Source organism: Gracilinanus agilis, chromosome 6, assembly GCF_016433145.1.
Source record: "Gracilinanus agilis isolate LMUSP501 chromosome 6, AgileGrace, whole genome shotgun sequence".
Taxonomy (NCBI): domain Eukaryota; kingdom Metazoa; phylum Chordata; class Mammalia; order Didelphimorphia; family Didelphidae; genus Gracilinanus; species Gracilinanus agilis.
Genome location: NC_058135.1, coordinates 193,732,046 through 193,754,055, shown reverse-complemented (window position 1 = coordinate 193,754,055; position 22,010 = coordinate 193,732,046). Strand labels below are relative to the sequence as shown.

Sequence of the window (22,010 nt, the reverse complement as noted above, 5' to 3'; positions counted from 1 at the left end):
CTCTGCTGTGTTGCCCAACTGCTTCTAAATGTAAATACTTACTAATTTCCCCCTTTAAAACTCCTTATTATCCAGATTGTAGAGTCAAGCAGGATTTTTAAAGCCAGCAAGAAATCCTGCTAACTCTGGCCAGGCCCCTGTGATACGGAGATATCCTGGGGTTTCTGGGCTCCCTGTGGCACCAGCAGGCAGACTGTTCTCTCATCTCTGCATTGTTCACCCTGTTGCTGCCAGTACCTGGTGTGATCATGTTCTCTCTCTCCCCAGCCTTCCTCCTTTTTGGTCTCGCAGTGACCCACATTGAAGAGAATCCTGCCAATGGATCCTGACAGTGAGTGCCTTGGAGCCATTACCTCACTGCTGGTGTTAATGAGCCAAGCTGTCCTCTCAGACTGCTAGACCTTATCTCAGGATTGTTTTGGTCCTGGGATTGAGAACATCCACCCACCTTGACTGGCACCCACCAGGTCCTTAGGACCTGGCCTCTTGTCTCAGCTCAGTCACTCTGTGATTCTTGGTAAGTCACTTCCTAGCTCTATGCCTCAGTTTCCTCAAATGTAATATGAGAACATTTGCCAAAGTTATGTTAAAAAAATCCCTTCTAGTTTTCTAATCTGATGGTTCTCTAAGCCAGTAAACCAAAGCAATTATATTACCAGTAACAGTAGACATCTGGTTGTGATTATAAGAGTTTTCAAGAAGAATTCTGGGTTTGAAAGCAAAAGTCTTAGGTTTGAATCCTTTCTTTCCTCCTTTAACTTCCTTGTTACCTTAAGTAAAAAAAAAAAAGAGTTTGGACTAGATGATAACCAAGCCTTTCTAGATCAAAATTCCATGTTTCTAGAATTCCTCTGAAAAGTAAGATGTATGGGATAGCAGAATTGGCATCTGAAAATCCTGTATTCAAATTCCCTTTCGGACTTACTGTGTAATGGGCAATTAATCTAGCCTCTCTGGTTTCCTTATCTTGAGCTAGAGAGATGTCCCAAGAAGAAGTGCCTCTTCACTGGTTTATTGTGAGGTTCAGATGAAATAATGTATATAAAGTACTTTGCAAACCTTAAAATGCTTGCCAGATATTCTTATTTACAAAGGGAATTGAGCTGAGAGCTCTTCAGAAAGCTGCTGCAGGGAAGCAGGGTTGGCTCAGGCCACTTGATGGTTCATTCACTTTCCATTGTCCCCTCTGAGCCATATTGCTAATGTGCCTGTTCTCCCTATTCCCAGGCTCCAGCTAGCTCCTGTGGCCAGTGAGAGGAGCCATGCTTGGCAATAGTAACAACTAGGATCAATATCTGGTGAACTTGGGTTTTTTTTATTTATTATTTACTTCATTCCTGTCTTCATCCCACATCCCAGAAGCCACATCCCCCTTCTCTCCCCAGACTAGTCAAAAGTGCCATTTATTGGTTCTGTTTGTTGAGTCTGCAAGCTGGTAAGTGTGGTGAATGTTCAGAATAGCTGTGAAGGCTCTAGTCTCTGTGGCAAACTGTCACTGAGTTTGCATTGGATCAGTCTCCCAGGTGTGTCCTTGTTCTGATTATACACCACAAACCCCAGGGATGCCTCAGGTTAGAGCTGAACTGGTGGGATTACAGAGCTGGAAGAGATCTTAGAAATCATGTGGATGCAGGGCCAGACTCAAAAGTCAAGAAGTTCTGGATTCAGATCCTGATCCAAACTTTCACCAGCTGTGCGATCCTGGACCTTTCAGCCTTAGTTTCTGATTTAAAATGAAGGGGTTGGACTAGATGGCTTCTAAAGTCCTTTCTACCTCTAAATCTATGATCCTATGATTTCAAGATCATGCTTATACTTAGTAACAGACTTGAGATTCAAACCTAGGATAGGACCTTTGAGTCCATATCTTGTGCAAAATCACACTGACGGAAGGAAGGAAGGAAGGAAGGAAGGAAGGAAGGAAGGAAGGAAGGAAGAGAGAAAGGAAGGAAGGAAGGAAGGAAGGAAGGAAGGAAGGAAGGAAGGAAGGAAGGAAGGTACATACCTGCCTTTGCCTTTCTTTGTACTGGTTCAATTTACATTTCCCTTACTTGATGTAATTGCTCTGTTTTTGACTCACTTTTGGGACCATTCATTTAACAATTTATCGTTCACCACTTTGTGAGACCTTTTCTATTGTTACGTTGAACCATTCTTTATATATTATCCTGTTGTTTAATTTTTCTGCCTGCTTTTCCAAACGGAGTTATGATCCTTAAGGTCCTGTTTTCATCCTCCACAGTGCCTAGCTTATTCATTTGATCTCATAGCACTTTGTACATCTCTTATCTAAGTCAAAGCAATAGGCATTTGAGTGCTGGTTGCCCAATAAAAGACAATTCCTGCCTATACACAGCTTCCTGGAGGATGAACACACGATCTTTGATAGGATTCTCCTGTAGCTAAAGACTAAGAAAGCCCAAGCCTAACATGGTTTGCCATGTTAGACCTGTGAGTCGCACAGTATTTCACGTATGTGTACCTAAGAGGTTATTTGTTGTTGCATAGTAGCATTTTAAGCATTTCCTTTATCTTCTCCAGTTTCTAACTCCATCAGAAACCAAAGGTCCCATCCCTGCAATCCTGGGCTCTGATTGGTGAGCATTTTGCTTTGTCTTGCTTGGTCCAACATCCACTATGCCACTTTCCTAACATCTCCATGCCATGCTACCAGGGGCATGACTTTCTTTTCCCCCATCACCGTCCCTTTCCCAAATCAACCCTATCCCCTAAAAAAAAAGCCTTCTCATAATTCTGGCAAGGACCTCTCAATCAATTGCTTTATTAATTCAATCACCTGACTGCTCTGTCTAATACTCCTTCCTGGCCACTACTTCCCTTTATGCATTGTCTTCCCTATCAGGATGTAAGTTCTTTGTGGGCAAAAATTGTCTTGTTTGCTTGTATTTGTATCCCTTGCACTTAGCAGAGTGCCTAGCATACAGGAGTTTGAAGAGTGGATCTCTGGTTTCATTGGCATAGGAAACTCCAAGGTTCATGTTCCCACTCTACTAAAGAAAGTCTCTTCTTGGATTAAGGAATTGCCTAGAGCAGAGATGTCAAACTCAGGGGCTACAAACCTTTGAGGAAGGGATAAAATTAAAATGTAATGAGGGAGGGCAGAATGTTTAGCAAAATAAATAAAAACACAACATAGATAATGTTGATTTGTGGTTTTCCAAGTCAATAGGTGCCCACAGAGATCCATTTCTATTTGAGTTTGATTCCATGGCTACAGCAGTGAGAGATTAAGTGATCTGCCCATTCAGGGTCCCCCAGCTAGTATGGGTACTCAGGTATCCTTGCCTTGGAGGCCAGTTCTCTAACCACTCTGTCATGATTCTCTTGATAGTACATAAGTGCTTCATAAAAACTCTCCCATTATTTTGAGAAGGAAAAAATAGCTAACCTAAACCCAATGCTTACTACTTTGTGCAGAATACCTTTCTGGAAGAAACTCTGAAAAAGTTAACAACCTCTAAATCTGTTTCCTCATCCGTAAAATTGTAATGATGATTATTTGCACTACCAATTTTACAGGGTTATTATGAGGAAAGCTCATAGTAAATCTCAAGTGGGAGTTTGTTGAATAAGATGCTGGATAAATACTTGGTTGACATATTTTTTGGTCTTTTCTTCTGTTGACCAGCAAAATAAACCCCCCCAAAACTCAGTGCTAGAGCCTAAGACATTTTTTAATCTAAGTCCTGCATATCTGGAGGCTGAATTCTACTGGCAGAGACAGATGTAGGCAGTATCAGACTTCCAAACTGCCCTGGTGCTTTTGTCCATCTGCCAAGTCTGGGGTCCTCTGGTTCAGGGGACTTGAGAATGCTTAAAATGCTTGAGAACTTTGAAAGGCATCTTTTACGTACTCAGTTCAGGCATTACTTTAACCTGAAAAGTCTTCAATGAGCTAAAGGAAAGAATGTATTTGCTTCCAGGTACTAGAAGGATATTGATATTTACATAACACTTTACACTTGTATAGCACTTTGTAGGTACAACCAAACCTCATAACAACTCTTTGAAACAGATACTACATTATAAGACCCATTTTACAGAGGAGAAAACTGAGTCTCTCAGAGCAGTTGAATCACCTGCCTTTGGTCACACAGCTAATATGTATCAGGGACAGAATTTGAACCCAGATCTTCCTAACTCCAAGCACAACACTATATTCTTTATACCGGTGTTGACAAATACTCATTGTTGCAGCCACTAGGGAGTATTGAGAGGCAAGGAGGGAACCAGATTAAAACATAAATCATAAATATTGAATAGTCAATAAAACATAGAATAGTTATGCAACAGAACATAGATAATGTTAATATGTGGTCTTCTAAGTCAATATGCAGTTTAGGTATGGTTTAATGGAATTATTTCTATTTGGCATCTTCAGTTATACCACACCAGTTTCTCTCAAAATAATTCTGAAGATACTCACCTCATAATAAAAGAATGACTAAGCCTAAAAGGTTAATGAGCTCCTGGTTTCCTTCTGGTTCCCTTCCTTGCCTCTCAATCCTCCCTAGTGGCTGCAACAACTGGTCCAGTTTTGTCATTTGCTGTTTAACTTTGAACAAATCACTTGACCTCCATAAACCTCACTTTCTTCATTTGCAGAATGAGGAGGATACACTCGATGCCCTCTAATACCTCTTCCAGCTCTAAACGAGTCAGATTTTAAATTTCTGCAGCAATGCTTTCCTTATTTGCCATATCATCATCGTAGGGTGTATCTTCAGCTTTCTATTCAATTAGACTCATAAACACAAACCAGGTTAATCATGTGCTACTTTTTATTTGTATTTTTAAGGGTACATGGACTTAAAAGGCATATAACTTGTTGAATCTATTTACCAAAAAGAGCTAAATATAGACAACCTTAAAATGCAATCACTGTAGCCTGCATATTGTAAAATGTACTTTCATATAAACTACTGTTAGTAGACCTAAGCTATGCATTTAAAATACAGAAAATACATAAAAACTGTACCAAATGGCACATTGGCCTATTTTGTCACAGTCCAGATACATTCCTGATAGTCAAAGGACAATGAGAGGGGATGCATAGTTTACTACTAGAAAAGTCAGATTATGCTCTAACAAGCCAGAGAAACCAAATGGGGTTATTCTCGTGAAAAGAAGGAAAAAGCCAAGCTTCAATCTGGATTGGTAACTTTACAATGGAATCCCTCATTGAACACTGTATCCATTTTCATCTTCTTCTTTAGGCTGCTTCTCTTACGAACTAGGATGCTACCTTCTTACCCAGCTCTTTCCTAGGCAATTCTGACAGCCTAAGACAAAGGAAACATTTTCTTCCCTAATACTGTGTGTCCTCCCTCTTTTCTCCCAGCCCCCCACCTTCTTCAACCTCCCAGAGTTCCTCTTGGACCCCTTCTTCCTTAACATCCTCCCATACTCTGGACCAGTGGGCTGCTTCCATGAACACCTCCATCTTTCCTTTGTACTGTTTTGGCTGAAATCTCCAGTCAGACATCTTTAATGGAGGAATCTTCCCTAGAAGCTGCCAGTGAGTGTGTGTGTGTGGGGTGTGTGTGTGTGTGTGTGTGTGTGTGTATGGGGAGGGGAAGTGGGGGGCTGATTTCATAACACAAGAGTCAATTTCCCTTGCTAACATGATTTTCTTTAGAGGATATGTAAATAAACTCCCCTCCTACAGACCTTCATTTCTCTTTCGTGATACCCACAGTGGAAGAAATTTCCATCGTGACTGCTCCTAGCAGCCAAACCTCTAACATCCCACGCTGATTTCTTTACTAAAAATAAACAGTCTCTCACTATTCAGGAGAAGAACACCACGGTGTCTCTGCTCCTGCCTTATTCCCAAAGAGTGACGACAGCTCAGGAGCCATTCTTCTGCATCCTGAGTTTTTTTCCATTTTTTCCCCAGAAAGCCTTTCCCATCTGACTGCCTTGAATACCCCACCAGCCTTGGCACTCAGTGCTTTCTCTCCCTGCCTCTTTCAAAAACAAGAAAGGACTAGGTGAGGCAGGAATGCTCTTTAGAAAGTGGAAGGAACTTCTCAGAAACTTTGTCACTGCTTGCTACTTGACAACATTTCCCTCCTGAACTGATGTTTTCTTGGAATCATTCTCAGAGATGCCATTCTCTCCAGGATGGGAGAAAACAAACAAACAAGCAAAAAGCCTAGGACAGAGGAATGGAAAGAATTTAGGGTTCTAGTTCCAGTTTGTCACTAAATAGCTTTTGGGGGGAGAGCAAGTCTCTTATCCTTCTAGGCCCTTGTTTCCTCATCTTAGAAATGAAAGGGTTGAACTAGGTGATCTCCAAGGGCATAGGAGAGATGGTAAGATCATCTAGTCCAATCCCTCATTTGACAGATGAGAAAAATTGAGGCCTCAAGTGGGGAAGTAATTTGCCTGAGATTGCACTTGGGACTTGGGAGTCAAAAGGCTCAGACACTTAGTGGTTCTGTGACCCTGGAAAAGCTACTTAACTTCTCTGTTCTTCAGACTCCTACTCTGTAAATTAAGGTGCCTATACTTTCTAAGGCCCCTTCTAGCTCTAAATCTATCATCCTATGAATTTATGATTCTAAACCATCCTCATTCTTTATGTTTCTTCACCTGCAAAATAGAGGCAACAATACCTGTTCCTCTCTAAACTGGAAAAATTGTGATGAATATCAAATGAAATAAAGGAGATAAATGAGCTCTGAAAGAGTTGAAGGTGTTGTTGGAAAGACATTTTTATTTGCAGCTGGAAAAAGCAATGATGTCAAAGAACTCATTAATGGCTTTTGCCTGACATCTAACCCCAAACGGTGAGATTTTAAAGCCCCTCCAGGCTTTAAGGTAGATAACCTAGCCCACCCAGCTGCACAGAGGATATAGAACAAGAAGCCAGGATCAAGAGAAACCTGAGAGATTGGAAATGAACAAAGATAGAGATCAGAGATCTTGGCCAGGAGAGATGAACAGCCACTAATGATGCTGACCTCCAATTGAATGTGATCTCAAATATTCTCTGGCCTCTTGGTGTTCTCTAAGTTGCTAATGGAGAAAAGAGTCTCTCACAGCAAGAGTTCTCCATAGTATAAGGCCTTATCAATTGCTGCTCGAGTTTTTCCTGCTTCTTTAAAGAAAATGACTAGACAAATGATTTCCCACAAGGGACTCAGTATGTCAGGAGTCTGTACTGCCTCACGCTCTCTTAAAAACAAAAACAGAAACGACTTCCTCAGTCTCCTTCTCTCTCTCTCTCTCTCTCTCTCTCTCTCTCTCTCTCTCTCTCTCTCTCTCTCTCTCTCTCTCTCTCTCCCACCCAAACCCAAAGAAATGAACTGGAACTAAAGGGGAATTTGCTTTTTGCATTTCCTATCACATACTTTTAAAATAATGATGAAGATAATAGCTAACATTTATAGAACAGTTTTAGGTTTGCAAAGCATTTTGCATGTTAATACATTTGATCCTCACAGCACCCCTGTGAGGTAGGTGTTCTTGTTAGTCCCATTTTACAGATGAGGAAATTGAGGCTGAGAAAGCTCAAATGACTCACCCAGGGTCACACAGCTAGGAAGTAGCTCAGGCAGGATTTTGAGCCATTTCTTGACTCCAAGTCTAGAATTCTATCCACTATGCCACCCAGGTGACTTATAATTGTTTTTCCCTACGCACTAATGCCCATCTGTTCTCATAAAATGAATACTTCTATACTTCCTGGTGATCCACATTGTGTGCCACTATTTTCTGCTGTCAGAAAAGGAGCTGGCAAACCAATCATTTGAGGCAGTACCATGAGGTGACGCCTCTTCAAGTGAGCCTCGTCACTAGCAGCTGGAAAACAGAATGCTAGAGTGAACTGGGCTGGGGCACAGAGTCTTTAAAAAGAAAACTTTTCCTATGCTACTTGCCCAGTTTGCTACATAAGTTGGACCAAGTAGTGCCCAGAGAGAAGTATCCATTAGCCATCTTTATAGCTAGTGAGAGAGCAGAAGGGTGGCCCAGGTGCTCCCACCTCCCAGGGGAGTCATGGAAGCCTCTACAGCTTATGTCATCAGTTCAAATAAAGCACAGAAGATAAAACTTGAGCAGGACAAAGAAATCTGAAATATACTGAGAGGGAAGGAAAAAGAAAATGGGCTTCTTGTGAATTAATTTAGTGCTCGACTGAAAAGAAATGTCAAAGTGGTAACATTTCTGGTTATGTGTGGGCTGGTTCATTAGATCCACTCATCTTCTGGGCAAGAAACTCTTTGCCTGCAGTCTCATAGTGCACCCAAGGGTGCTGCTAGAACATCATGGCATCACCTTGCTAAGGGCTGCTGCCTACAGAGCTCTCTGTTCATAGGCGGTAAACATTTATATTTGTAGCTAAGCTGCTACCTACCCATGACTTGGCAAATGGACTTTAAAAAAATCGGTGCAATAATATTGTGCTAACTTCACTGCTGGAACAGAGGTGGTTGGTTTCCCTTTATATGGGCAGTCTTAAAAAATCTTGCCTGATATATTTCAAAGAAAACTAGAGTCATAAACACTATTAACCAAGCAGAGCATCCAGTGAGAATCCTCCACAAAACTGGGGCCAGAGGACAGAAAAGAAAAACTTCATTATGAATCAAAAAAAGGCTTATTTTGATCGGGGACAACTTGGTCCTATGAATCATGGAACTGGTTTCTGTGACTCAGCTCATCTGGCTCAATATTCAGTCCCTTATGATAAGCCTAAGGGTCCTGTGCTCCCTTCTCCCCTCACTGAAGTGGAGGTGGATGAGCCTTTGGGCACTCTCTGGCCCCAGAAGTTTGTTGTTGTAGTTGAGGTTGTTAAGCATTGCTGTTACTAAAGCCAGGAAAGAGCTCTGCTCATTGAGGGGGTCTGGGATTTTCACAGTCTGGCACCTGCAGCCCCTATGTCAGGGGCCAGTGGGGGTGAGGGGGGATAAGAGAAGCAGAAAAGATGAATCAGTAGTTCACTGGGTTGCTAATAGCATCACCAAGCTCCAAGTAGAACTATAGATAAGTGGTAGATACATGTGGTTATGCATACATATATTATATGGGTACATCATCTGGTAGGGGGAGAGAAGAGCATGCAAAAACCAAAGGACTGCCTGTGGTTTTCTAAGCAAGCTGTCTTTCATGAAGAATTCCCTATGATTTAACACGATTCTCTAAGGAAAAAATCTTTTTGAAAAAAATCTACAGAACGATCAACAGCATTGGATGGAGGTGCCTGCCCCCCAGGATTCATCTCTCTGAGGGCCAGATATATGGCATCATTCAATCTTTGGCCTGACAGTTGGGTTACCCAACAAACTCAAGGGATGTTTTTGAAAAAGCAGATACTAGGGATCACATTAAATTCAACAACTTCGGCTCATACAAACTACCATTACACATTTCTTGTCTCTTTTTAAGCCAATTTTCAAGCTCCAATGAAAGGTAGAGAGACCCTCAGTGCTCCTGCTAAGGCACACATCCAGCCCTCAAAAATGTTTGTCATTTTTTTCATAAGTAGTGGCCAAAATTTTTTTCAAATACTATGGCATGTCACATCAATGTGAATTAAAACAATATCCTTCATTTTATTCAAAGGAGGGCAAAAAATGGCTGTACATCAATTTCAGGAAACCAAGATGGACCAAAATAGTTTTGCTGAGCATTGACATTATAAGATTTTATACTAATCATCAGCAAATGTTTTTAGCTGACTTTTGCTTTAAGCATTCTTTCTGAAACAATCACTAAGGTGGAATGGATAGTTCCCAAATTTTTCATTTAGTTATCAGAGCTCTCCCATATGATCCAATTTTCTCCTCCTTTATTCATTTAAAAAAAATCACATTTCCTTTTTCGATGGTTAATGCTGATAGGCTGCAAGCTTTTTTTCAATAATTATAGCTTTAAAATGTCTTTTAAAATGAGAGAGTGGACATGTCATGCAGTTAGACAAGAAAATGCAATCCCTGATTAAAATGAGAGTTCTAAAAGTTCTGAAAACATCTAACAATTTCCCCAGTCAGAGCTGTAGCTCTGTTCTTCTCCTCTCTTAAGAGCCAGTGCCACTGTATGTTACTCACTCCTTGTGCCTTCACAAGCTCAAGTCCACTATTATATGTTCAAATATTTGTGTTTTTCCTTTGAAGCTGGAGGCGAAAAAAAAATCTCGTCTGTCTGTGGATACAGCTGTGAATGAACGAGGTGCCTGCACATAGATCTCTTTGAACTTTCTGAAGATCTGCTTCTCCTTATCCCACTGGTAAATCTGGGAGAAGGTGTAGTCACTTCCCAAGGCTAGGTAGTGATTATCCTTAAAGGAAAAGGGCTGCAGGGTCATGGCCCCCCGAGACGGGAGAGCCTGGATCTCCACAAACTGCTTACTATTCCATTTCATGACTCTGGAGTCCCCAATAAACCGGGTAAGGGAAATGTATAGGCTGTTCTGCATCCTAAAGCTCTTCACGGCCAATACATCCTCCATATTAGGAATGTCACCATGTGGGACAAACTTCTTAGAACTTTTATTCCACTGCAGTATGATGGGGACTTGTGAGCGACTGGAGAGGATTAAATGGGATTTTCCATCTATATCAACAAACTCAGCATCTGTGTCCCTGAACCACTCATGCAGAGATTGGTAAGAGTAGAATCCTTTGCTATTCCATTTATAAACGGTTGACAAACCAGCTTTAGAGCTATCTGCAATGACAAAGAACCTTTCATCATCGATCTGAAATAGCTCTATGTCGTTGGGCTTTGAAATCCGGGAAACTTCAATGTCCTGGAATTTGACAAATTTGGTCCAGCTCTCATCATACTTGTATATGTGTGAGCCTCCAAAAAGCTGTGCCACCACCACAAAGACCTGGTCTTCGATCAGGATTGCCTTACATCCCACTATGGACTGACCTGTTCTCCAAGACAAAAGGGAAGGAAGGGTGTTAGTGCAGTTACAGTTCAACTGCATCATCAAAGTTAGTCACAGAAATTATTTTTCAAGTACCTTGGAGACACTAAGAGAAAAAACCCATAAGTAAAATTCATCACTTAAAACAGTTGAAAAACAAAACAAAACAGTTTTCATGCCATTCCTTTCTCTTTACTCACAGAAGATTGTGGCAATGAAATAAGTCCTAGCTATATTTGGTATAGGAAAGGAGGGGAAGCACAAGATTTGTTTGGGAAAACAAAAAAAGAGAGGAAAAAGGAAAAGGAACCAGTGGCTTTAGAGATATTTGAGTTCTTAGTACAAGTCGCACCAAAAAAAAATCAAAAAGGAAAATTGAGTTAAACATCCTGAAGAATGGGGGAAATGTTCCCTTATTTGTTCCTCCACTAAACTATGGGAGATAGTTCTTATTGGAATTTTTGTCACCACTTTACAGATAAGATCTTAAGGGCAGTAATACAATGACTTTTTTAAGTATTCAAGCACTGGCTAGGAAGTGTTGGAGGGGGGATTCAAACTTAGGTCTTTATTGGCTTGTTGGCTGGGAAAAAAAGTCTAGATGTCTTTCCACTAATTGTGAATGAAGAAACAAATTGTCTGAATTACTTACATTGAACACTGACAACCTACAACAGCACAGCAGTATGGCACATAAGAGGATTTTCCAAGGTAGACTGGGTGGTTGCCACTTACTCGGGCCTTTATCATCTCCTAATCATATTCCTACTTCCATTTTCCAGAACTGTGTATAGTAAGCAAAGTGGCAGCAGTCTTCTGAAGGTTGCTGACTTATGATCTAGGAAATTCAATGAGTATGTTTTCCTCAACCCCCTAGGCAATTAGGACAAAAGGTAAGTATTATTCTTGGAAGTTACAGAAACTCTTCCTTCATGTCTCCTTTTGGTTTTCAGCAGGAAGACCAGGCCTGGGGTTGTTATTTCCTCAGAGTACTCCTTAAGAGTCATTTATTTATCTCTACTGCTTTGCTTTGCCTTAATTCAATAGCCTGCTTGACCAAGGTCCCCATAGTGCAGAAGCAGCAGGGAGAAGTGTTGGGCTCAGCTGATTGGAGGGACAGCCTGAGCCAGCATTTAACAAAGTGAAGAGATGCTTTCTCTAGCTTCTCCCAGGAAAACACTCTACTTTTGTGGAGTCATCAGCAACTATTTTCACTTTGAGGCAAGTTCTTATCCATGAACTTGGTTTTAAAAAAATATATTTTGATAACTACATTCCAACATAATTGATTTCCTTCATAATATGACATATTTTGTTTTATATGCTCAAAATATTATTATAAGAAGAGATCCATAGGCTTCACCAGACTGCCAAAGGGGTCCACAATATTAAAAAAGCTAAGAACTTAGTTTTAGATTGTTAAATAAAGTAGGGAAAAGAATTAGAACAAGCCAGCATCAGAAGTCAGAGAAATGGGTATTCTATGCACAGATGTAGGAAAGAGGGGCTGAACTTTAAACAATCAGGATAGTTATGCCAGTTATCCACTTTGCTTTGGCTGAAGAGATTTGAATTGGGAGCTCAGGTCACTAAATCCTGCAATCCTCACTAGAATATTTCATTTTTGCCTTTCTTGAGGTCTCTTTTACCAATGGAGAACACTAATGTTATTCTGCAGAGGCTGGTTGGGGTGGGGCAGGGTCAATATCTAAGGCGAATATGAGCATCTCTCCAAAATAACTCATTTCAAAAACACTAACAAAATTGTCACCAACTTGATATGCAGAAAATGTGGGTACCACAGAGGCAGACAGAGTAATGAGGGCATAGAATGCACCATAGGTGAATAATGTCTATGAATAACGTGTATATTATAGGTAAATAAGGTCTGGAAAAGATGCAAATTTGCCCTACTTCATTTGAGTCCCCTCAAATGACACCTAAGAAAAAGGAACTGAGAGCCCCATCAAAGTAATGGAAGCTCAGCTGGAGTTTCTGTTGTCAGCACATAAAGTGTTAGGGGGCTGAGGGTCCCCCAGGAAGCCAAGCATCCACCCACAGTCAATGAGGTGATAATAAAACATTGCTCAGTGAGGAAAGACTGCACCTCATTTGTTTGTTATTAGTTGTTCTTTTTCTTTATTCATTTCTCATTGTCATCACTACTGCTGTTTTGTGTTTTATCAACTGCAATTTCTCTCCAAGGTTGGAAGCTTACACTCCTCACTGTCCGTCATACTGCCCCTTTGACCCCCATGATTCTTGGGTTCAATGATATTTATAAAACATTTGAAGAGATGCAGATAATATATAAAACAGCAAACGTTTCTCCTTTGCCCTAGGCCTAGGGGATGAAAAGCAGAACCCTGGACAGGGTCCTCTGGTCCATTCCCAGATTCTTTTTTATACTTCAAGTCTGGACTACGTGACTTCCAGCATACTTTCTGCTCTTTTGAAAAACCAAGAAAGGAGACAGCTAGATGGCTCAGTAAGTTGACAGCTAGGCCTAGAGATGGGGCATCCAGAGTTCAAGTCTGGAGTCAGAAACTTTCTAGCTGTGTGAACCTGGACAAGTAACAACCCCCTAATGCCTAGTCCTTACTTCTCTTTTGCCTTGGAACCAATCCACAGTACTGATTCTAAGATGGAAGGGAAGGGTTTAAGGAAAAGAAAAGACAAAAAATATCACATGAGGAATCCAATCATGAACTATAATCCTGAAAAATAAGTGGAAGTAAGCACTATCCAGCTCCTGGTCCCATCTGAGATCTCTTTGGAACACAGAATAAAAGAAAAACTTAAGGAGATACAAGGCAAAACAGATGAGGAACTGGTTTCTGCCTCCTCAAATAGAGGAAAGCTGCAATGGAACCAACTGTACAAACTTTACTTCACCAAAGGTGGTGAAAAGGGGATGGGTAGTAATCAATGTAATTAATGCTAAGTCCTCAGATCCCTACATGTTTAAGAGAACAGAAAAGGGAGTAGTGACAGACTCTGGTCACTTATCCCTATCACCTCTTCCTTTTTTTGCTTTTTGTACTTTTAAATTTTATTAGTTTAAGTTCTTAGGACAGCCATCTTCTCTCATTAGCTCCACCTGCCCTAGAGTGTGCTGAATTTGCATTTCCAGAATGGAGCTGCTGTTTCCAGGAATGTTAGTTCAGCACTAAGAGACCAGATGGCCTGACAACAAACATAGGAGCCTTATTTGAAATGGCATCTTTGGAGCATCAGGATGTGTCTCTTGCAGACCTCTCAATATTGTGAGATTAGGCTAATTAGCAGCCCTTCTTCCTGAGGGGGTGAAATGACATTCTCTGTGAGCCCTGATGTCCCTGCATCTGCTACGAAGCCCAGTTCAGTCCTGAGAAATTCCTAGGAGTCTCCTATCCTGAAATGCTAGCAGGAAGGGCTTCTAATTGTAACTGTAAGCTCCTGCTTCTTATCCTAAAGGAAATCCTTAAAATGAGAATTGAACTAGACCATTCATGGTCTCTTTTAGCTCTAGACTCCTTTCTCTAAGCACCAGTAAAATATTTCTACCTGGATGCTCTATTAGCACCTCAAACTCAACATCCCCCAAACCAACTTTATTGTGTTTCTCTGTAAACCTCCTTCTCCTCTGAATTGACTTTTTTTCTACCTCTAGTAGCCATCATTCAGTCCCAGGCTGAAAACCTTGTTGTTATATTTAAGTCTTCTCTTTCTCTCGACATTCCATTGGCTACATTAGTAATCCAATATATGATCAAGCCCTGGAGAGACTTCTTCCATCAAAGCTCTCCAATTCACCCTTTCTGTTTTTCCACTATCATCCCCTTGTTACACTCTTATTACTTGTTGCCTGAACTTTAGAATCCTAACAAGTCTTCCTGACTCTCTCTCTCTCTCTCTCTCTCTCTCTCTCTCTCTCTCTCTGCCTACCCCCCTTTTTTCTCTCCCAGCACCCTCTCTTGTTTCTGTCTCTCTCATCAGGCCTTTATCCAGTTGATAAAATCATCATTTTAACACAGTTCTAGTCATGTCATTCTTCTGTTTAAAAAAATTGATAGTTTCTTACTGTCTACCAGGTAAAGTTCAAATTTCTCTACTTGCCATTCAAAGTGATTTACAATCTGGCCTCATCCTAATTTTCCAACTTTATCTTAAACTATTTAATTCACTTCACTTCATGCTCCAACCAAACCAAATCATTCTCTGTCCCCTGAACTTTTCATCTTTGTACCTTTACTCACATTGTTCCCTGCATTCAAAATAGCCTTCATTCTCCTTTCTTTTTTGCTTAATTCCTACCCAGCTAGTGGCAATGAAAAGAACCGTAGATCTGGAATCAGATCTGAAGTTCAAATCCAAACTCAGACACTTATTAGCTGTTCTGCCCTGGGCAAATTACTTAACCTTTGTCTGCCTTGATTTCCTCACCAACAAAATGGGGATGAGAATAGCACCTTGCAGAGTTATTATGAGAATTAAATGATATAATATTTGTAAGATGCTTCACAAACCTTAAAGCAGTATATAAATGCTAGCTATTATCATTACCTATCCTTTAAAGCCTAACTCAAATGCCAATACCTCTGTGAAGCCATACAGATCCCTCTAGTTTATCTACCTTGTAAGGTTGTGATAAAGATAAAATGATGTATTTGTCAAGTGCTTAGCATTTTAGTGCCTGCTGCATAATAGATACTATAGAAATGCTTATTCTTTTTCTTTTTTCTTATTGGTCTTTGACCCTCAGAGAGCAGTCTGTCTTTAGTGCACTTAGAATGCATTCTTTTGTATTTATAGCCACGCTCTTTGTGGTGGCAAAAAATTGGAAAATGAGAGAATGCCCTTCAATTGGGGAATGGCTGAACAAATTGTGGTATCTGTTGGTGATGGAATACTATTGTGCTCAAAGGAATAATGAACTGGAGGAATTCCATGTGAACTGGAATGACCTCCAGGAATTGATGCAGAGTGAAAAGAGCAGAACCAGGAGAACCTTTTACACAGAGATGGATACAGTGTGGCACAATCAAATGTAATGGACTTCTCTATGAGCAGCAATGCAATGATCCAGGATAATTCTGAGGGACTTATGAGAAAGAACTGTGGGAGTAGAAACACAGAAGAAAAACAACTGCTTAATCACATGGGTCAATGGGAATATGACTGGGGATGTAGACTCTAAGCAATCACCCTAATGCAAATATTAATAATATGGAAATAGGTCTTTATTAATAGCACATGTAAAAACAGTGGAATTGCTCATTGGCTACGGGAGGGAGGTGAGAGGAGGAGAGGGAAAGATCATGAATCATGTAACCATGGCAAAATATTTTAAGTTAAATAAATAAATGAACTTAATTTTTAAAAAAAGAACAAGGAGCCACACTGTGACAGCAATAAATAAAAAAGAATGTATTATTTTGATCTACAGTCATCTGTGACTTTGTTGTATCTCCCTATAAGACTATAAGCTTCATGAAGATAGGGAATATCCCCTCTTGGAGCTAGCTCAGTGTTTTGTCCACAGTAGGCATTTAACAAATATTTGTTGATTTAAATGGATGTTTAGCTCTAGATTAGTTTTTAAACCATTACCTTCTGTCTTAGAATAGATGCTAAACATTCATTCAAAGGCAGAAGAGTAGTAAGGACTAGGGAAGTGGGGTTAAATGACTTGCTCAGGATCCCAAAGTTAGGAAGTATCTGAGGCCAAGTTTTATTCCAGAACCCTTTCCCCACCACCCCCATCTCCAGGTCTGGCTCTCTATCTAGTGAGTTACCAACTGCTCTGATTCTGGGTTTTTATGAAATTCCCCTGATAGGAAAATAGCCTAGACTTCTTTGCTGATTCATAGCATCAATGTTAGTAGCAGTTGTCATATGAATTATCAAGAAAGCTCTTAAAATATAGTGCTTGGATATCATCCTACTAATAAGAAAGAAATGGGGGAAAAACAAGGAGACTACTCAATGTTAAGAGAAACAGGACATCAAGGTCCCATTGGGAACACTGGAAAAGAGAAACTAACAAATCTGCCTCCAGTGGACTGAAAGTAGAGATCAGGTTATTCTTCTTTCAATTAGGATTCAAAGGAGTGTCCAAATTAATCTCATTAGTCCAAATAGATCTAGTCTTGTAATCAGATGATCAGTTGTATCTCAGATTTGCCTCCTATAAGCTGTGTTACAGTGGCCAAGCCCATTTACCTCTCTGGACCTCAGTTTTGTTTTGTTTTTTCATCTCTAACATGGATTTAATATTATTTGTACTACACACTTTATAAGGTTATTGAGGGTAAAAGACTTTGTAAATCACAGGCTAAATTCCTAAAAGTAATTGCTCTAAGTATTTTGGCAGACTAAAGTTTTATTGTATAAAATACATCTTGAAATTAGTGGGCTTGGGCCAGGAATTTTGTTGTTGTTGTTATGTGAGTGTGTGTGTGTGTGTGTGTGTGTGTGTGTGTGTTATCTCTCTATATTTTTTCATGTTTTGGAAAAATTTTATTGCAAGTGTTTCCATATGGAAGCATTAACAGAATTTTTAAAATGTAGTACGTTCACAGGACTAGATAGATAGATGGATAGATAGATAGATCTGGGTGTATTTAGATCAGATCATTTGTTTTTTTAAGGTGTGTCCATCTCTTTGTGATCCCATTTGGATTTACCATTTACTTCTCCAACTCATTTTACAAATAAGGAAACTGTGACTTGCCCAGGGTCACACAGCTGGGAAGTGTCTAAGGCCGGATTTGAACCCAGGACCTTCCGTCTCTAGGCCTGGCTCTCAATACACTGAGTTACCCAGCTGCCCCTATGTATCTTCTCTTGGTAGAGATGTGGGGGATTACAGGCATGGAGTGCTGAGTGTATTATCACATGTAATTGGTTTGTCAGTTTTGTTCAATGTTTTTTCTTTGTTACAAAACCATGATCATTGTATGGAGGTAGAGTGGGAAAGGGGGGACATTAAGAAATGGCTGATTTAAATAAATAAAGGCATTAAAAATAGTCAATGCAGAAACAGCTGACTAAACAGAATAATCCTGCCCAGTCCATTCTTCTTTACTAAAGGAAATCACCTCAAGGTACACTTTTCTAAAATTAGATAATTAATTTTTTGAAGAATATCTTACTTCAGGAACATGGGTTCTAACTCAAGTTAATGTGGTTATGGAACCCAGTGCCATAATAGCAATACTAGGGTCATGGATCTAGAGCCTGAAGGGACCTCAAAGATCATTTAGTTCAACCTCTCATCAATATAATACTAATATTGATTAAAATTTGCAAAGGGCTTCATATGTCTGTGTGTTTAAAATCTTAGAACCCTGTGAGATAGGTGCCTATTGTTAGTTCCATCTTATGGATGAGCAATCTGAGGATGGGAGAAGTTAAATGACTTCATCTGGGTAACACAAGATTCACATTCAGATCTTCCTGACTCCAAGTCCAACACTCTACCTGACAACCCAAGTTTAACTCTCCCATTTAGAAAGATTAGGCTCCAGAGATTTTTGAAGCGTGTTATAAATAAATCTAATAACTCTTATTCATGACTTACGGTTGGTTAGCTCAGTTGGGTAGAAACCTCTGCAATGGACTCCAAGGACATGGATTTAATCCCCATGTGAGCTAGCTGATTTCATTCCATTATATGACCATAGATAGATACCCTTAGCAGTACTTTTTCCCCAAAATACTCTTCTTTGCACATAAAAGGCAGGCTGCTTAAGAATGTATGAAGAGGCCAATGCAAATCCATCACACAACTTAGAAAACAACACTTAGTACCTTCCCTATTGATGGTAGGACTCTAAAATTATCTTTACAGGAGAGGAACCTTTTAATGGTCCTCAAAACTGAAAGTTAATGTAGATCCAGTTGCTTCAAAATATAGAGGAAGACAGCAGAAACTGTCTTGGGAAGTGGAGAAAATTAAATTTAGCCATTTTTGGTAGAGTGACGGTATGATGAAACCTGTTTTCTTATGACTGTTAAATGATTGGCTATATATAAAACGTATGTCGGTGCCCTTTCAAAATCACTGTGGCCTTTTAAGAAGTCAGCATGCCAAATCATTTACCCAGCTTCAATTTGAAGGGTCTAATTGAAATCAGCTGAGCACACTGACATCACCACAGGCTTCTAGTTTGCAAAAAAAGGGGGGGGGGGGAGGTAGTTCCACAGAAACTTGCCTCAGTTCATGAAAGGGAACTCCTTGGGAGAGACATTTCAAGCTGGTTCTTGCCACCTAAACAAGAATAAATCCCCATTGCATGGAACCACTCAACAGACTTCCAAGCAATTTTATGAAGTCTAATTTAGGTGATTAGATCTGGGTCAGGCAGTCTAAATGCTACAGGAGCTGTCTCCATTACTAGACAGCTTAGGGTATAACCTTTCACAATTTTATGAGGGTATATTGAGGAGCTCCACTTTCACAAAGACAGAAGCATAGGGTAAGCCAACACACTCAGAATCAAAAGAAGTAGCTCTGCCATTTACCTGGTGAGTTACTTTGTATAATAAGGGGGAAACGATGTTCCTAGCTTCAGTGAAGATCTGAGGCTAGATGATCTCTGAGGTCTTCTTCAACTCTAGCATTCTGGCTCTATGAGTACATGTCCTGTGATGTCAGGGCCAGACAATCAATATGTAAAAGGAAGTGGTCTATGTCAAGACTTGGAAAAAGAAGAATAAATGAGCTGATTTTCCCCCAAAGCAATAATATTCTTTATGTTAGACTATGAGAAAAAATGCCACAGCCACATACTGGGATCTTTTACCAACTTAGATTAACTCTATGATTAAAAGACTGTGACTGCTGGAAGAGTAGCCCAATGGGTTATGTTTTTCAAAATGGAAGGCACAGAATAGTATGGGAATTGATCCAGTGTGGTGCATTCCTCATCCTTAATGTGGCCCGCAACTCCTGGAAAATCTCCATGTCTACTTCTTTCCCTTGCTTCCTCTATGTTTCTAGAATCAACTCTGACTCAGTCAAGATTCTTTCTCTAGAGTAGTTATAGAACAAAAGAAATAGTTCCTGACCTGCCCTAATTGACCTCGTATCGCTAAAAGTTCCTTAAAAGTTGATGGGAAATTGGGACACCAACCAGAAAAGGGCTATTGGCCTGGCTTTGAAGGATATACTTCTAAGCAGGTATAGGACAATCAGGCATTTGCCCAGTATGCCAAAACCTGAAACCAAAACTTTAAGACTAAGGAGATTAAGTCAAGAGACTGTGGATGATTCCATGACCCATCACTGATCCTGGAAATTTAGTTCAAACACATGACCTCAAGTCTAAAAAAAAGATACAATTCCTTTTCTTCTTTATTTCCCCAACCTTACTTGATGAGAGTCACCAGAAAATATATTTTTTCATCATTCCATGCAAAAATAACAACATGGAACAAAAGCAAGAGAGAAAATGTGTGTTATACTTCCACGAGAATGCATTTATAGAGTCTAGCATCCAAGATCTCCCTTTATGACAGAAAACATTTCTTCTTTCATAGACCTTACACAATGCTGAATGTTGGTCAATAAAACCGATTAGAACCATAAACATACCTGTAATATTGTCATAGCTTCTGAAATTCATTTCAATGTGGTCCCACTCTAAGACCATACAATTTTCCATACTGGGCTGTGCAATGGCCACAAAGACATCATTCTTAGAGTTGAATGTATCCACAGAAACAGACTGGTAGGGCAATGTCTGATGTACCACGAAATCTAAAACCAGAAATTAAAAAAAACACACACACACACAATAACAATGGCCATAAAAATCCCCTGCTAGATGTCCCCGCAATCGCTTATATGCTACCTCATTTATCAATAGTACTGCCAGACCAGGGAGGGAGAGATGAGGGAAAGAGAACATGTTTAAACTCACTAAAAGCATCAAAATATAATTCACTGTGGGGGATCCTGGAAAGATTATGGTTTGCACAGGATTTGCAGCCTATATTACTGCTCCTATTAAGTTTCCCTCCAGGTGAGTAGCTTCAGAAGTAAGTTAAGGGATTTCAAATCTTTCTAATAAAATTGGCAGGAACAGCTTTTCAAGTTGTAGGAGAGAGGCTATATGCCATAGAGGCCGCCCATCAAAAACCCAAGCTGAGAAGTTGATGCAAACCTTGCGTTTTGTGTCAGTTTTGCTACCATGCCTTCAGATTTTGAAATGGAATCACGTCCTCAAGCCTCAGGTGCAGTCTATTGTTTTTGTTCAACAGACGCATTTCTGTGAAGTCAAGAACTGAGGAAGGCAGCCTGACATACCAGCTCTCTCAGATCCTGGGCTTCTGATGGAAAAAAACTGTGGCTAATTAGTGAAAACAATAGCACAGAAAATACTGAAAAGGGAGGCTGTCAAGCTTAGCTTGGAAACCTGACCTGTCTTATAAGAATCAGGCAATAGGAGCGACTACAGTGTCTCAGTGGCATTTCTTTTCTCTTTGTGTTCCTTCAAGACTTGCCAGTTAATCTGTGATGAGGAGAGGGGAAATAACTTAAATTTGGTGACTTACTCACTTCCTAGTTGTATAGAGAAGTTAGAGGGTTATTATGGGATTTTGTTAGCCACAGGTGATTATTTCTCACCACTATCTCATTAGCAAACTTTTATTTTCAGTGTGTTTGGTGGCTGTTCAATGTTCTTCCCTGTTTCCTTCAACAAAAGACACCTAGCTGAGTTCTTTAAATGCTGGCATGCCTGACTAATTGTGTGAGGATCAGAAGAATAATTTCTTAGAAGTGATGCTGGACAGTTACATGACCCAGAAAAATCTGGGGCTTGAAGAATCTCCCCCCCTCCAAAAAAACCCAACATCAAATAATAAATACTGTCCTATGATAGTGCTTGGATGGTCTCACAAAAGTCATTTCAATTGATAAATAGCAAGTGGAGGAAAGGAAGAGAGAGGTATTCAGGGAAAAGTTGGAGGGGGGAGAGGAAGAGACAGAGACAGAGAGAGACAGACAGAGAGGGAGAAAGTAAGAGAGGAAAAAAGAGAGAGAGAGAGAGAGAGAGAGAGAGAGAGAGAGAGAGAGAGAGAGAGAGAGAGAGAGAGAGAGAGAGAGAGAGAGCGCCAA

General features: G+C 40.1%; 1 protein-coding gene across 1 annotated transcript in view; it reads right to left on the bottom strand.

Annotated features, from left to right (window-relative positions):
• Nucleotides 1–10,087: 10,087 nt before the first annotated feature.
• The window catches only part of LGI2 (leucine rich repeat LGI family member 2), a 39,317-nt gene continuing 27,394 nt past the window's right edge, over nt 10,088–22,010 (bottom strand). The window contains exons 7-8 of the mRNA XM_044681237.1: nt 20,484–20,648; nt 10,088–10,905 (exon numbers count right to left, since the gene is read on the bottom strand). Of these exons, the coding sequence (XP_044537172.1) occupies nt 10,088–10,905; nt 20,484–20,648 (983 nt within the window). The remainder of the gene's footprint in view (nt 10,906–20,483; nt 20,649–22,010) is intronic.